General features: G+C 39.7%; 3 protein-coding genes across 3 annotated transcripts in view; all 3 read left to right on the forward strand.

The window, feature by feature from the left end:
- The window catches only part of LOC106878618 (uncharacterized), a 31,994-nt gene extending 19,279 nt beyond the window's left edge, over positions 1-12,715 (forward strand). The window contains exon 9 of the mRNA XM_089346048.1: positions 12,454-12,715. Coding sequence (XP_089202174.1) covers positions 12,454-12,505 — 52 coding nt within the window. The 3' untranslated portion in view covers positions 12,506-12,715. The remainder of the gene's footprint in view (positions 1-12,453) is intronic.
- On the forward strand, positions 598-14,994 carry LOC128251282 (uncharacterized). The gene is made up of 3 exons (XM_089346054.1): positions 598-842; positions 7,792-9,248; positions 12,808-14,994. Exons 2-3 carry the CDS (start codon positions 8,159-8,161, stop codon positions 14,802-14,804), a joined length of 3,087 nt encoding a protein of 1,028 aa, XP_089202180.1. The 5' UTR covers positions 598-842; positions 7,792-8,158; the 3' UTR covers positions 14,805-14,994.
- LOC149130248 (uncharacterized) lies at positions 2,363-5,718 on the forward strand. Its single transcript, XM_089346041.1, has one exon. It carries the CDS (start codon positions 2,565-2,567, stop codon positions 4,830-4,832), a length of 2,268 nt encoding a protein of 755 aa, XP_089202167.1. The 5' UTR covers positions 2,363-2,564; the 3' UTR covers positions 4,833-5,718.
- Positions 14,995-18,008: the final 3,014 nt, after the last annotated feature.

The raw sequence follows: 18,008 nt of genomic DNA on the forward strand, positions 1-18,008 counted from the left end.
TTGGGGAGTCATATAGAGAAAGTCCCTCAAAAACTAGCTCGTCTTTCAAACCATCTAATTCTCCTGTGTAGATGTAGAGACTCAAAGCTAATACCACCTGGCTTGACTATAATGACACCAGTGGATTCATATAAAGCTAGAAGAGTAGCGGAAAGGGCAGGGCATGCTCTCGGCCGTTAGAGGATCCATTGAAACAAGAAGAGGACAAATATCCGTCAAATGTTAATAATGTACATAATTCCTCATCTCTTAAACATAGAACTGTATTATAAAATATTGCAATACACAAATGTATTACTCTCTAGTAGAATAAAGCACCGTAAAGGTAGAAGTATAAATATATATATATAGATTAGTGGTACAACTAATATTCACTAGAAATAGCAGTCGATACAATTACGACGCTATAATAAAACTTCACTGCGTATATACTGGCATCGTAAATACTACTAAAGCAGCGTGGTCCCGAACGCGCAAGCTAGTCGTGAGTGGTCGATCCTAACCTTGATCCTATCCCTAACCCTAAACACATGTATTCGTTTGCAACGCGCACTTTTTGTAGGATCGACCACTCACGACTAGCTTGCGCGTTCGGGACCACGCCGCTCGGCACAATCACTTTCAGTCCCCCGCCCCCTCTTTCCCACAGTACCCATAAGTCTTGTCACCTGACCTAAACTGACCAATGACGATCCAATATTTCCATCCTCCTCCTTCCCTCTCTCTCTGTTTACCTCCAGCCGCCATTTCTATTAACTCTTCAACCGTGACCGCTGTCATTAATTAATGTCTGCTAATTGAGACAGACGAAGATCTTTTTCTCTTCCGTAGATTTACCCCAAGTAGGTTTTGCTATTTTGTTCATTTCCTTTCGCTCGATCGTGTTTTTCCTTCTTCATGATGTTTATTTGTGTTTGATCTGTCCATAAATTAACGTAACAACAACTTCGATCATTGTTCTGCTCAGTCAGGCATGACCTGGGGTTAAACAACAGCAACAACCAGATGGGATGTCAACGTGATCGTTTGATCTTCTAGAAACAGTAGCCGAGTTTACCTCAAATTACACGTTTCAGTGTTGAAAATTGAAGGCTACATTTGATTGTGTAGTCCTAGATATACAGTGACAGAGGGAGGAACGTACTCAGGCAGGCTTTACCTAGGGTTAAACAATAACAACCAGATGGGATGTCAACGTGATCGTTTGATCTTCTAGAAACAGTAGCCAAGTTTACCTCAGATTACACGTTTCAGCGTTGAAAATTGAAGGCTACATTTGACTGTGTAGTCCTAGATATACAGTGACAGAAGGAGGAACGTATTCAGGCAGGCTTTACCTGGGGTTAAACGACAGCAAACAGACGGGATGTCAACGTGATCGTTTGATCTTCTAGAAACAGTAGCCAAGTTTACCTCAAATCGCACGTTTCAGCGTTGAAAATTGAAGGCTACATTTGACTGTGTAGTCCTAGATATACAGTGACAGAGGGAGGAACGTACTCAGGCAGGCTTTACCTGGGGTTAAACGACAGCAAACAGACGGGATGTCAACGTGATCGTTTGATCTTCTAGAAACAGTAGCCAAGTTTACCTCAAATCGCACGTTTCAGCGTTGAAAATTGAAGGCTCTTCCAGAATTAATAACTTCAAATTACACTTTACTCCCGAACTTTCAGGGCTACATTAGATATTGTAGTCCAAGATATACAGTGGCAGAGGGAAGGACGTGCTCGGTCAAGCCTAACCTGAGGTTAAACAACCTAGATTCCTCAACCCCCACATACACACATTCTCGAAATAATATCCAAATTTACGAATTTTCAGAATAGCTCTCCCACATATATTGGCATTTTTCTGGACAAGAATATAACGCCTAACCGATTGCCTTTGACATAATCGCCATGACAACGAAACAGAAATAAATACACCATTCCACTTAGGACAAGGTGCTGCGATCACCTGTTATTACCAGAGATCAGAGGTCGGGGAACATTTTAAACCAATTACCCTAAAATATATTTATTTACGCCGACGTTACCCCTTGATTCGGAAGGAAGAAAATCAGACAAGGAACACGTTCTTTCAGTTTCCGTCTACCAAATCCACTCACAAGGCTTTGGTCGGCCTGTGGCCATAGTAGAAGACACTTGCTCTAGGTGCCACACAGTGGGACTGAACCCGGAACCACATTGCCACTCCTTTTAATATTTTTATTGTTACTTTTTAAAAAAAAATTTTTGAAGTATCCTCTATAGTTTGTATTGTTTCTTTTAATTTCAGAATACCAAATGATTGGAATCAACCAGTATTGTTTTGGACACATTGTCACTTTTTAAAGCCAGATATTGTATGAAAACACAAGTGTCTGCCTGTTTCTATAGATCTATATTTGGAATTACAATGAAGTATTTGCTTTGACCAAGTTAATTATGTTTGATTAAAATCGCAGTCGATGGAAATAGAGGAAGGGAAATATTTGTTATGGATTAAATATAAAGCCAGGTAAAGCAAGAACAACAAAACACCTGTGTGTTGTGGTGAGAGAGAGACACGGAGAAAAGAATATGGAAAATGATTTGTGTGAGGAGAAAATTAAATGTGAACAAGAATGGAATTGGGTGGAATTACATAATGAGATGCCAGAGGACGCAGAAGAAACTTCATACACAGATCTAACTACACACAAACAGACTCATACGGGAGAGAAACCATATCACTGTGATATTTGTGGTAAATCATTTTTTGAAAGAAGTTCTTTGAATACTCATGCGTGCGTCAGTACAGAAAAGAGATCATATCAGTGTGATATCTGTGGTAAACCATTCTCTACGGCAAGTCATTTAACTACACACAAGCGGACTCATACAGGAGAGAGACCCTACCCATGTGATATCTGTGGCAAAGCATTCTCGAAAACTAGCCACTTGAGTAGACACAAATATATTCATACAGGAGAGAAACCATACGAGTGTGATATCTGTGGTAAATTATTTACGGTGATAAGTAACTTGAGTAGACATAAGCGCATTCATACGGGAGAGAAACCACATCACTGTGACATCTGTGGTAAATTGTTTTCTGAAAGAGGTAACTTAACGAGACACAAACGTATTCACACGGGAGAAAAACCATATTTTTGTGATATCTGTGGTAAGTCATTTACCTTAGATAGTGACCTGACAAGACACAAACGCATTCACACTGGGGAGAAACCATATTTCTGTGACATCTGTGGTAAATCGTTCTCTCGAAATGATGACTTAGTTATTCACAAACGTATTCATACTGGACAGAAGCCATTTCACTGTGATACTTGTGGAAAATCATTCTCTGAAAGAGGTAGATTAACTAAACACAAACGTATTCATACAGGGGAGAAGCCATATTATTGTGATATCTGTGGTGTATCATTCTCTGAGACTAGTTCCCTTAATAAGCACAGGCTTGTTCACTCTGATATCGATGGTAAATCATTCTCTCAAAACGAAGACTTAATGTCACGTGCGTTCATTCATTCGAGAGAAAGACCATACCACTGTGATATCTGTGGTAAATCGTTTGCAAAGCTCAGTTACATAGCTACACACAAACGCGTTCATACAGGAGAGAAACCACACCACTGTGATATTTGTGGTAAATCATTCTCTGAAGGAAGTGGCTTAGTTATTCACAAACGAATTCATACAGGAGAAAAACCATACGAGTGTGACGTCTGTGGTAGATTATTCGCTCAAATCAGCCGATTAACCAGACACAAACGCATTCACACAGGGGAGAAACCGTATCAGTGTGATATCTGTGGTAAATCATTTTCCTTGATCACGACCTTAACTAAGCACAATCATATTCACACAGGCGAGAAGCCGTATCTTTGCAACATTTGTGGTAAATCTTTTTCTCTTCTAGGTAGCTTAACCACTCACAAACGCAGTCATACAGGAGAGAAACCATATCACTGTGATGTCTGTGGTAAATATTTCTCAGTAATAAGTAACTTGACTAAACACAAACTCACTCATACGGGAGAGAAACCACACCACTGTGATATCTGTAATAAATCATTCTCTCAGAAAGGGCATTTGATTACACATCAATATATACATACAGGAGAGAAACCATATCACTGTGATATGTGCGGGAAATCGTTTGCTTCCAGGAGTCACTTAACAAAACACTATCGCATTCACACCGGTGAGAAACCGTACCGCTGCAATATCTGTGGTAGATCTTTCGCTGCAAGTAACACTTTAAATGCTCATAGAAACACTCATACGGGTAAGAATTCATGCCATTATGGGAGGTCGTCCTCCGTAAGAAGTGCCTTGGCTAAGCACAAATGCATTAATAATGCACGAGACAAACCGTTTCGCTGCGACGTCTGTGGGAAATCGTTCTCTACAGGAACTATCTTAACCACGCATAAACGTATTCACACTGGGGAGAGACCTTATGATTGCGATATCTGTGGTAAATCGTTCTCGCAAAAAGAAAACTTAATTAATCATAAACGTGTTCACACAGGAGAGAAGCCATATCGCTGTGATATCTGTGGTAAATCGTTCTCTGAACGCAGCAGCTTAACTAAACACAAGCGTATTCATACAGGAGAGAAACCATATCATTGTGATGCCTGTAATAAATCATTCTCTCAGATAAGTCACTTAACTAAACACAAATTCACTCATACAGGAGAGAAACCATTTCATTGTGATGCCTGTAATAAATCATTCTCTCAGATAAGTCACTTAACTAAACACAAATTCACTCATACGGGGAGAGAAACCATATCACTGATGTCTGTGATAAATCATTCTCGGAAAACTCAAATTTGACAAGACACAAAGATATTCACAGAGAAGAAAGACCATGTCACTGTTGACATGTGTGGTAGAATGTTCTTTAACCCTTTAGCATTTAAACCAGGCCCAAATATTTCTGTTTATTCTATGTTGAAACTAACCAGATCTTACCTCTCACACCTACCTTGCAATGTCATTTCTAAAGGTAAACTATCATCATCATCATTGTTTAACGTCCGCTTTCCATGCTAGCATGGGTTGGACGATTTGACTGAGGACTGGTGAAACCAGATGGCTGCACCAGGCTCCAATCTGATCTGGCAGAGTTTCTACAGCTGGATGCCCTTCCTAACGCCAACCACTCAGAGAGTGTAGTGGGTGCTTTTACGTGCCACCAGCACGAAGGCCAGTCAGGCGGTACTGGCAACGGCCACGCTCAAAATGGTGTATTTTACATGCCACCTGCACAGGAGCCAGTCCAGCGGCACTGGCACGATCTCGCTTGATGAAATCTTAAAGCTATGAAATAATGCATGATTAATTCTAAACAGTTTGAATAAATAAGCATTACATTTGACAGAGTATCTGAATATTAAAGAATTAATGGAAGTACCTCAACTAAACCCACATTTATTCATTACAAGACAGAAACCATATCACTGTGATAAAACGTTCTCTCTGTTAAGTCTCTTCCCTTCGGACAGCTACATTGATAAAGGAGAGAAGCCATATCAATGTAATTCTTTCTCTCAGAATGACTTAAGCCAGTGGCTCTCAACCGGGGTCTATATAAGATTTTTGAGGATCCATGCAACAAAATAGGTAAATTGAGGATCCATGATGGTATTTTAAGGGACCCTGAAAAAATTTTATTTTAGCTGTATGTATTCTTTTCAAATAAACATTGGATCATACCAAATTTATTTGTTTCTCATTATTTCTACTAACAATAATCATCATCATCGTTTAACGTCCGCTTTCCATGCTAGCATGGGTTGGACGATTTGACTGAGGACTGGTGAAACCGGATGGCAACACCAGGCTCCAATCTGATCTGGCAGAGTTTCTACAGCTGGATGCCCTTCCTAACGCCAACCACTCGAAAACGGCCACGCTCGAAATGGTGTCTTTTATGTGCCACCCGCACAAGAGCCAGTCCAGGGGCACTGGCAACGATCTCGCTCGAAAACCCTACAAAGGCCAGTCAGGCGGTACTGGCAATGGTCACGCTCAAGATGGTACATCTTATGTGCCACCCGCACAAGAGCTAGTCCAGGGGCACTGGCAACGATATATATATATATATATATATACTTTATTTAAAAGCAGCAGAAATATAACAAAAGACTGTTACTCGGAGTTTCACGTTCCCTGTCCGATGAACGGGAACGGGAAACTCCGAGTAACAGTCTTTTGTTAATATTTCTGCTGCTTTTAAATAAAGTATATTACTCTACCTCTGGTATTTGAGTACTCTTTTTTCCACCTTGTTGCACATTTTATGTGCTTACTCCGGTATATATATATATATATATATATATATATATATATATATACATATATATATATATATATATATAATAATATTAGGGACAAAATCCCAAATTACAGGTAAAAACTCAATTAAAATCAATTTATAAAAAATTGAAATTAAATTGAGCTTTATAGATGAAATATATATTATACTAATTTATTGTGCTTTTAATTGTTAATTTTTCTATCTGTGATAGTGGATTTTCATCGATGAGTTCTTGAAACTCGGTTATTTTCCCTAAAACTATATATATATATATATACACACACACCACTGAACAAGTGACATTGACAAGAAAAGAATTTCATTGCGTGCACGCGAGAGATAACAAAATTTTAAAATTTGTTAATGGCAAAGCTGAAATAATATTGGCACCATTGTTCTAACAATTTCCCTGGTATTCTATTCTATTCTATTCTAAACCATTGGCTAAATCCAATGGAAAATAAACAACGGTCCCTTTATAAGGACCATTGGCGCCATATTAATATAGTTGGCATAAGTGTGGCTGTGTGATTAAAAAGCTTTCTTCCTGACCACATGGTGTCAATTTCGATCCCACTGTGGCATCTTGGGTAAAGGTCTTTTAGACCCACGACTGACACAAAGACGTGAGTAGATGTGGTAGACAGAAACTGGAAGAAGCTGTTGTAAATGTACGCTTGGTGTTTGTATATATACCCTTGGTCTTGTGTCATAGGATGGTTCTAAATAAGCATTGTTCTCATGTAAATAAAAATCCCATTTCCTATTTTCCGTGAAAACTGTCTCCCATTGTGCAGAATATTCTTTATTCTTTTACTTGTTTCAGTCATTTGACTGTGGCCATGCTGGAGCACTGCCTTTAGTCGAGAAAATCGACCCCCGGAGCTTATTCTTTGTAAGCCTAGTACTTATTCTATCGGTCTCTCTTTTGCCGAACCGCTAAGTTACGGGGACGTAAACACACCAGCATCGGTTGTCAAGCAATGCTAGGGGGGCAAACACAGACACACACACACACACACACATATATACGATGGGCTTCTTTCAGTTTCCGTCTACCAAATCCACTCACAAGGCTTTGGTCGGTCCGAGGCTATAGCAGAAGACACTTGCCCAAGGTGCCACACAGTGGGACTGAACCCGGAACCATGTGGTAAGCAAGCTACTTACCACACAGCTACTCCTGCACCTATAGCAGACATTAAGACAATGGTGATGGTGTATCCGGGGGTTTATCCACTAGCGTGGATAGATGTGGGCAGTGTGGGCAGCACCACCTCTGGGTCTGCTGTAGGCAATATGTATCTCTTATGGGGACCTGGAGGTGGCAAAAGTAGGGCTGACCCAGGTGGCACACACACACACTAGCTATGCTTGTGGGTTTGTCTTCACAAAGATGTTAAAATATTTCTTCTGTTGTATCTCAACATTTAAAATACCCTCCATACTTTAAACTGTTTCTCTTTATTTCAGAATACCAAATTACTGGAATTAACGAATGTTGTTTTTACCTTGGGAACATTATCATATTTAAAATACTAAAGAGAGATGTTGGCGAGAATAGATGTCTGCTGTTTCTATAAATCTTTAGTAGAATTAGCATGGAATATTTTCTCTTACCAGCAACATTTCCAAACTTGCATATCTGAAATGTGTACAAGATGGTTTTGTATTCACACTGAGTTTGGATTACACTGAAGTTTGTGACGTTTTCATATATTGACTGAAAATCACAGTTGATGGAAATATAGCAGATGAAATATTTGTTATGAATTAAATATAAAACCAGGAAGAAGAAGAAGAAATATCTATTTTATGCAATGAGAGATAAAGATATATCATGGAAAATGAATTGTGTGAGGAGAAAATTAAATGTGAACAAAAATGTAATTGGGATGATTTCCCCGATGAGATGCCAAATAAAACAGAAAAACCAAACTCCTGTGAGTCATTCTCTCAAAAAGATGACCAAGTTTTTCACAGACAAATTCATACAGGAGAGAAGACACATCACTGTAATATCTGTGGTAAATCATTCTCTGCAGAAAGAAAATTAAGAAGACACAGAAGTATTCATACAGCAGAAAGACTTTATCACTGTGAAATCTGTGGTCGATCATTTTCTGCAAGAGGTAAATTAAATAGACACAAACGGATCCATACAGGAGAGAAGCCATATCACTGTGATATTTGTGGCAAAGCATTCTCTGAAGGAAGCAGCTTAACTAAACACAAACGTGTTCATACAGGAGAGAAGCCATATTATTGTGATGTATGTGGTAAATCATTCTCTATAAATGGTGATTTAACTCGACACAAACGCATTCATACAGGAGAGAGACCATATCACTGTAATGTGTGTGGCAAAGCATTCTCCCAAAGATGTCACTTAATTACACATCAATATATTCATACAGGAGAGAGACCCTACCACTGTAATATCTGTGGTAAATCATTTTCTGATGGCGGTCACTTAATTACTCACAAGCGTACACATACAGGAGAGAAACCATATCCCTGTGATATCTGTGGTAAATCGTTCTCTTCAGGGAGCAACTTAACGAATCACAAACGTATTCACACAGGAGAGAAACCGCATCGTTGTGATATCTGCGACAAGTCATTTGCTCAGAGGGGTCACTTGACAACACACCAATATATTCATGCAGGAAAGAAGCCGTATGCCTGTGATATCTGTGATAAATCATTCTCTCTATTAGGTTTGTTAACTTCACACAAACACGTTCACACAGGAGAGAAACCATATCAGTGTGAAGTCTGCGGTAAATCATTTGCCCAAAATTCGAATTTAACTCAACACGAACACACTCACAGAGGAGAGAGACCATATCACTGTGAGATATGTGGTAAAGCTTTCTCTCGAAATGATTATTTAACTACACACAAACACATTCATACAGAAGATAAACTGCACAACTAACACCTGTGATAAATCATTTGTTGATGAACTCTTTTGATACGATCCCACCTGAAATCATCCCTGACTCTATGATACAGACTCCCTGTTTTGATTTAAGAAATATATGTGTAAACCATGAAAAAAACTATCTCTCACTGTACAATGATAAACATCTTGTTTTCTGCATCATCATTTCTATTCCACTGCTCCACACTATGGCACCTTTTACTCCCTCACTCCCCGGTCTCCCTGCCCTATTTATTCCTACCCACCTTGTGCCTTCAATGGCCACCCTGAATACTTCATTACCACTTATGAAATTTTTTCTCTTCTCATTTTCTTTATGTAAAACAGATCGAGTTTTTCAGCGGGCCATTTAGCTTAATTTATAGAGAGTGCAAAAATGTTTCTTCTAAGCAAACAACTCTAGACTTGTTTTTTGAAAAGACATCCACAAGTCTGTCTACGAGTGCTTGTGAATCGGCGATCGTGTCTACAAGTGATGGTGTGCATGAGTCTAGTGTGAGTGAAAGTGATGCAGAAAATGATTATAATAAAAATATTTTTCATTATAAATAATCTTGAAGTTCTTTTTTACTTTACATAAATTCTTCTTTACATTCTACTGCTGTTTTATTGCCATTTATTTATGAGTATTATAAAATTTTATAGGTAAAACATTTTTTCTGGGAATGAATTAAGACTGTCCGTAAAGAAAATTCAAAAAATTTCTTTTTAAATATTTTTTTTTTTAATTTCGAAAAATTAAATTAAATATTTTTTTCATAATTGTATCAATTCCCATGTGTAGAACACAAATTCGCAAAAATTTTCTGAAAATTCCAAATAACGAAAAAGTTATGAGGGTTTATGTGAGGGGTGGGGTGCTTAAAGCAGAAATTCCGACAATTCTTTAAAATATTTGATTATAAAATGTAATAGGATTTTTTTTCTTAACATCAAATGGCTCGGTGGGTCCACCTGAACAGAAGTGCAATGAAAGGGGTCCATAAAAATGGTTGAGATACCCAGGTCCAGACGGGGAAAGCACTCCCCCCCCCCCGGTCCCCAACCACATTGACATTTCGTAATCACCTGACATAAGCTGACCAATGACAATCCAGTTCTACTTAACCGAGCTAGCTTTGTCTCTCTCTCTCTCTCTCTCACAATTTCTTCCTCTCTCTCACTCACACTCATTCACTCTCTGTCTGTCTCTCTCTCACTCACACTCATTGTCTCTCTGTCTCTGTCTCTCTCTCTCATTCACTCTCTGTCTGTCTTTCTCTCACTCACACTCATTCTCTCTCTCTCTCTCTCTCTCATTCTCACTTACACTCATTCACCCTCTCTCTCTTTATTGCAGTCGCCATATTCGCTCCTTTCTCTAACCCCGATTACCGTTTAACGTCTATCGAGAGACCCAGGGAGCTTCTTTCCGCCTCCGTAGATTCGCATCAAGTAGGTTCTTTTGTTATTTTCTTACATTCAATCGTGTTTCCTTCGTCAATATCATGTTTACTTGTGTTCGATCTGTCCATGGATTAACGTAACAACTGTGATCATAGATCTGCTCAGTCAGGCATGTCCTAGGGTTAAACAACAACAACAAACAGACGTAAATATCAACGTGATCGCTTGATCTCCTAGAAATAGATGCCATGTTTACCTCAAATTACACGTCTCGGAGTTGACAATCCGAGATCGTGTCATAATGTAATTCTAGACGTATACTAACGTGAGATCAGTCAAGCATGACCAGTTGTTAAGCAGTAACAACAATCACCAGATTGGAACATCAACATGGTCGTTCGACCTTCCAGAAATAGTAGCCAAATTCCAGATATACTGTGAGAAGGCGGGCACAGTCGGGGCTGAGTTAAATAAATAATCAGATGAAATGTCAAGAAATCGTCAAGTTTATCTCTAAATGTTCCAATCTAGGAAATTGAAAACTACATTAAATGATGTATTCCTAGATATACTATGACAAAGGGAAGACCAGAATAATTGTGGAGCGGAATTCTGGTTCAAGAATTCTATAAAACTTTTTTAATTTTTTAAAATTTTCGGAAAATTTTTTTCCGAACTTGTGTTCTTTCTATACGATTATGAAAAAAAAGAATGTTGTTTCTGTGTGTGATTTAAGGAAGATTTAGCTGTTATTTTTAGTACATCTCACGACCACCTGTATACCTTTCTCCTTTCTTTGTGACTGACATGTTTTTTTTTTAATATTCTCCCCTCCCCCCACCCTCCATAAACACATCTAATGGAATGATGATGCACCCAGGGGTGATCCACTCGGAAAAATTTTCTGGAAATTCCAAAAAATAAAAAAAGTTATAGGCACAAGAGTGGCTGTGTGGTAAGTAGCTTGCTTACAAACCACATGGTTCTGGGTTCAGTCCCACTGCGTGGCACCTTGGGCAAGTGTCTACTATAGCCTCGGGCCGACCAAAGCCTTGTGAGTGGATTTGGTAGACGGAAACTGAAAGAAGCCTGTCGTATATATGTATATATATGTAAGTGTGTCTGTGTTTGTCCCCCCAACATCGCTTGACAACCAATGCTGGTGTGTTTACGTCTCCGTAACTTAGCGGTTCAGCAAAAGACACCGATAGAATAAGTACTAGGCTTACAAAGAATAAGTCCTGGGGTCGATTTGCTTGACTAAAGGCGGTGCTCCAGCATGGCCGCAGCCAAATGGCTGAAAACAAGTAAAAGAGGGGGTTATATTGGTTGCTTAAACCGGAATTCCACCCATAGGCATGGCCTGTGGTTAAACATCAACATCAACTCATCCAATGTGACACGAACGTGGTTGTTTAGCCTTCCAGAAATGGCAGTCAAGTTTACACCTCTTTTTTTAGGGAAGGACGTGCACAGGCAGGCCTAAACCTGGGGTTTAAAACAACCATAAAATGACAGATGCTGCTTCTGCAACTAGAAGAAATTTTATTAACCCCTATTTCTGTAATTAAACCAATTTACTCTTTTACTTGTTTCAGTCATTTGCCTTTAGTCGAGCAAATCGACCCCCAGGACTTATTCTTTGTAAGCCTGGTACTTATTCTATCGGTCTCTCTTTTGCCGAACTGGAAAATGGAGTTTAAATGATAATGATGATTATTATCATAGGAATTTTGTAATATTTCTGCTGTTGTATGTATATATAATTTTCTCTAGTTTTCACTGTTTGTCTTTTATTTCAGAATACCAAGCATCAGAGTTTGGAATTGCGGTGAAATAACTTTCCCTGACTGAGTTTACGAATGAAACCTCCCTTGTTCTCTTTCTGGAGAAATATACAGAGCGCGACTGAAGTTTGCAAATGTATTCATGTATTGACTAAAATCACAGCTGACGAAATACAGCAAACGAAATGTTTGTTATGAATAAAACATACAACCAGAAAGAAGAAAGATATCACTGAATCGTATTGAGGAGAGAAAGAGACAAAAAAGAAAACATGGAAAATGAATTGCGTGAGGAGAAAGTCAAATGTGAGCAAGAATCAGAGAGATGTGATTTTCCAGATGAGACAACGAAAAATACAGAAGAGCCATCATTTCCCTGCGAGATTTGTAACAAAACATTTAATCAGAAACGTAAACTCACTATACACAAGCGGACCCATACAGGCGAGAGACCATATCACTGTGATATCTGTGGCAGAATGTTCTCGAAAACTAGCCACTTGAGTCGGCACAAATATATTCATACCGGAGAGAAACCATACGAGTGTGATATCTGTGGTAAATTATTTACGGTGGTAAGTAACTTGAGTAGACATAAGCGTATACATACGGGAGAGAAACCACACCACTGTGATATCTGTGGGAAGGCGTTCTCTGAAGCAAGTAACTTGACTAGACATATACGCATACATACGGGAGAGAAGCCATATCACTGCGATATTTGTGGTAAATCATTCACCACAGATGGCGACTTAACTCGGCACAAGCGCATTCATACAGGAGAGAAACCATATCACTGTGATATCTGTGGTAAATCTTACTCTCAGAATTATGACTTAACTGTACACAGACGAGTTCATACAGGAGAAAAGCCATATCACTGTAATACCTGCGGTAAGTCATTCACTCAGAATCATGATTTAACTATACACGAACATATTCATACGGGAGAGAAACCATATCACTGTGATATTTGTGGCAAGGTGTTCACTGTAGTAAGCAACTTAACCAGACACAAACGCATTCATACAGGAGAGAAACCATATCATTGTGATATCTGTGGTAAGTCGTTCTCTCAGAATTATCAGTTAACTAGCCATATATACGTTCATACGGGAGAGAAGCCATATCATTGTGATATCTGTGGGAAATCATACCCTGAGGGAAGCACCTTAAATAAACACAGACGTATTCACACAGGAGAGAAACCATATCATTGTGTTATCTGTGGTAAATCATTCTCACAATTAAGTTACTTAACTCGACACAAATACAGTCACACAGGAGAGAAGCCATATCGCTGTGATATCTGTGGTAAATCTATGTCCTCTCTAACTAACTTAACTAATCACAGGCATATTCACACAGGGGAAAAACCATATCAGTGTGATATCTGTGGTAAGTCCTTTTCCGATGGGAGTCACTTGGCTGGGCACAAACGCATTCATACAGGAGAGAAACCATACCCTTGTGATATCTGTGGTAAATCGTTCTCTGAAAGAAGTAACTTGACTAAGCACAAACGTGTTCACACAGGAGAGAAACCACATCACTGTGATATCTGTGGAAGATCTTTCTCTCAGAAAATTCACTTAACTACTCACAAATACATGCATACAGGTGAGAAGCCATATCCATGCGATATCTGTGGTAGATCATTCTCATCTGGGAGTCACCTAACTAAGCATTATCGTATTCACACGGGAGAAAAACCATATCAGTGTGACATCTGCGGTAAAGCTTTCTCCAGACGAAGTACCTTGATTTCGCATAAATACATCCATACAGGTGAAAAGCCGAATCACAGTGATAAATCATCGTCTGTGAGGAATGCCTTGACCGATTACAGACAAATCCATACAGGTGAGAAACCTTATCCGTGTGATACCTGTGGTAAATCATTCTCTGCAAGAAGCCATTTGACTATACACAAACGTGTTCATACAGGAGAGAAGCCATATCACTGTGATATCTGTGGTAAATCGTTTTCTGTAAGCAACCATTTAACAAAACACAAACGTATTCATACGGGCGAGAAACCCTATCATTGCGATATCTGTGGTAAGTCATTCTGTGAAGGAAGTAGCTTAACAAAGCACAAACGTGTTCATACAGGTGAGAAACCATATCAATGTGATACCTGTGGTAAATCATTCTCTCAGTTATGGCATCTGACTACACACAGACATGTTCACACAGGAGAGAAACCATATCACTGTGATATCTGCGGTAAATCATTCTCACGCTTGTGGAACCTAACGACTCATAAACGCATTCACGGACGAGAGATGGCATATCCTTCTGATATCCTGGAGGAATCGTTCTCCATAAACCGACTTGATGAACAGAGCATTCACACTGGATGAAAAAAAAAAAAGAAACAGAACTCAGAATGATATCTGTGATAGCTCATTCTCTCTCTCTCTCTCAAAAAAAAAAAAAAGGGAAAGACTGTTGACTATGTAGACAAACACACACATATGCATTCATACAGAACAACATCCATGTCACTGCCATAAAGTATTCTGTAAAATAAATAAAAAATATTTACAACCATGTCTAGACTTAGTCTGTTTTACTTCATCATCATTATTGTTTTAAAGTCCACTTTACAAATTCTTGCATGGGTCAGGCGGCCTTTTGGTGAAGCAGATATTTTGTGTCTGTCAGTGTCCCCCCCCCCCCCCCATCATCGCTTAACAACCAATGTTGGTGTGTGCCCATAACCTAGTGGTTCAGCAAAAGAAAACTACAGAATAAGTCTTGGGGTCGATTTGTTCGAGTAAAGGCAGTGCTACAGCATGGCCGCAGTCAAGTGACTGAAACAAATAGAAGGATATATATATATACAGGTGTGTTTGTACATAGTTATTGTGACTTTGTGTTTGTCCCCCACCACTGCTTGATAACTGCTGTTGCTGTGTTTATGTTCGGGGCCAATAGAAAATGAAGAACTGGTGTTGATTTCTTCAAGGCGGTGCCCCAGCGTGGAGCACAGTCTAATGACTGAAAAAAATGACCACCAAATTCCTTACTAAAAATTAAATTTAAGGGAGGCAACTCTTGATCCACTCACGGTCGCTTTACCTGCTAAAAATAGTGACCCAAATGCTTTTCAATCAGATCCCAATGCTGGATGTTCAAGACCCGAATGAAGGGCAGATTTTCAATCCTGGGACCATCCTTATTCCAAAAGGGTATGCTAAATCTATGTAGACAAAGATACAGGGGTCCCAGACAAACAGAATTTTCACTTTTATTAATACATACAGGGTGCGAAGGGTAAATTGTCGCCGTTTTATATTCCTAATTTCTCGCAGTTTGTTTTTGATTTTGTCATCTACACAGTTTAGTAGGATCAGTTGGGCACTGTTTGTGAGAAATTCACTCTGCCAAGTTTGGAAACGACATGCTGTATTGCTTGGCATTCGTGCCGGAAGCTCCAGTACGAACATTTCAGAGTGTTTGGCTGTGAATCTGAGGACAGTGGAGAAGATTCGGAAAGAGTTGCAGGGGTCCAATGGTGATTACGAAGGTACGACAGCTCGGAAAACTCACTCTGATCGTTCTGATAAGAAAAAAACTCCTGAATTTGTTGGCGAGATCCAGGCCATGATTGACAAGCCAAGCAGGTCCCATGGGAGTTGTCTGAGTTTCTTATCAGGTAGGTAGTGCATGAAGACATTCGGTTTACCTCATATAAGATGAAAAAGGGCCAGTTTTTATCCTAAGCCATCAAGGACAAGGGGAAAGACAAAGCTATTGAACAAACTCAAGCATCTCCTCCAACCAAACATGCTTTGATTTTTCTCAGATGAGAAAAATTTCTACCAGGATCCTGATAAAACATCCAGTCAACATCCATGGTGTTTGGAGTGATCACCAGCGATTGCAACATTATGCCTCCATTCATCTTCCCACACGGCCTCACACTCAACATGGAGGCCTACATCAAGTGCCTGGAGAAGGATAGTGTTGCCCTGGGTTAAGAGGGTGGCTGCTGGAAAACCCTGTGTTCGACAACAGGACTCTGCACCAGGCCACACAAGCGTAAGAACCCAATTTCTGCAACCACATCACTTGTAACATCTGGCCATTTAACTCCCCAGACTGCAACCCCCTTGATTATAATGTGTGGGGTGTAGTTGAGCGAGAGACCAACAAAACTCCTAGTAACACCAAGGATGAGCCGTATCAGGACAATTACCCCCCTCTCCAATATATTAAGAAGTTTTAAATCATCATCTAAAAGTGCAAATTATACGCAATTCCTTGCAAATATTGTATCACATTCAGGTTTTAATAATTGCTAACTATGACATTAATATGGGCTGAGACATCTAAATATTTCTTTCTCGATGGCCGTTTAGCAAAATTCGTTAAGGACTGAGTCATAAGTACTTGTGGTGCTTGCCCCCTTTTGATATATTTAAAAAACTTCCAAATGTTTGGGTGGAAACAACCAGCATTTGATTAAAAAAAAAACTCCTATACCATCCTTCTATAGCATTGTTTGTTCTTGGAAGTTCATCCGAAGTTCTATTGTACATATTCCAGAGATCCATTCCAAACACTGCTTCTCACCATCTTCCTCTTCGACATGGTCGTCCCAAGTGTGTATCCTCAAAGTAATCTTGCAAGGGATATGTTTCTGGTGGGAATATTTCACTTAGGGTTTCAAAAGTTTGTTTCAGCATCACAAGTTAAAACAGCCATCATTCCCATAGAGATTGAAAACTTTTTATTCTCTTGGGATTGCTCTTTCTTTCTCTTTTACTCTTTTACTTGTTTCAGTCATTTGACTGTGGCCATGCTGGAGCACCGCCTTTAGTCGAACAAATCGACCCCAGGACTTATTATTTTTTTTCAAGCCCAGTACTTATTCTATTGGTCTCTTTTGCTGAACCACTAAGTTACGGGGACGTAAACATGCCACCATCGGTTGTCAAGCGATGTTGGGGGGACAAACACAGACACACACCGAGGCGATGACATTGGGCCTCACCGAGGCGATGACTACTGACCGAGACCTTTGGAAATGTGCTGTGCGTGAGAAGACCCGGCAAGCCAAGTAAGATCGTTGCCAGTGCCCCTGGACTGGTTCTTGTGCGGGTGGCACATGAGATGCACCATTTTGAGCGTGGCCGTTGCCAGTACCGCCTGACTGGCTCCTGTAGGATTTTCGAGCGAGATCATTGCCAGTGCCCCTGGACTGGCTTGTGCGGGTGGCACATAAAAGACACCATTTCGTGCGGGTGACACGTAAAAGCACCCACTACACTCTCTGAGTGGTTGGCGTTAGGAAGGGCATCCAGCTGTAGAAACTCTGCCAAATCAGACTGGAGCCTGGTGTTGCCATCCGGTTTCACCAGTCCTCAGTCAAATCGTCCAACCCATGCTAGCATGGAAAGCGGACGTTAAACGATGATGATGATGATATATACATATACATATATATATATATATATATACATACATACATATATATATACATACATATACGACAGGCTTCTTTCAGTTTCCGTCTACCAAATCCACTCACAAGGCTTTGGTCGACCCGAGGCTATAGT

This window comes from Octopus bimaculoides, chromosome 30 (assembly GCF_046866305.1).
Source record: "Octopus bimaculoides isolate indiv1 chromosome 30, ASM4686630v1, whole genome shotgun sequence".
NCBI classification, from domain to species: Eukaryota; Metazoa; Mollusca; class Cephalopoda; order Octopoda; family Octopodidae; genus Octopus; species Octopus bimaculoides.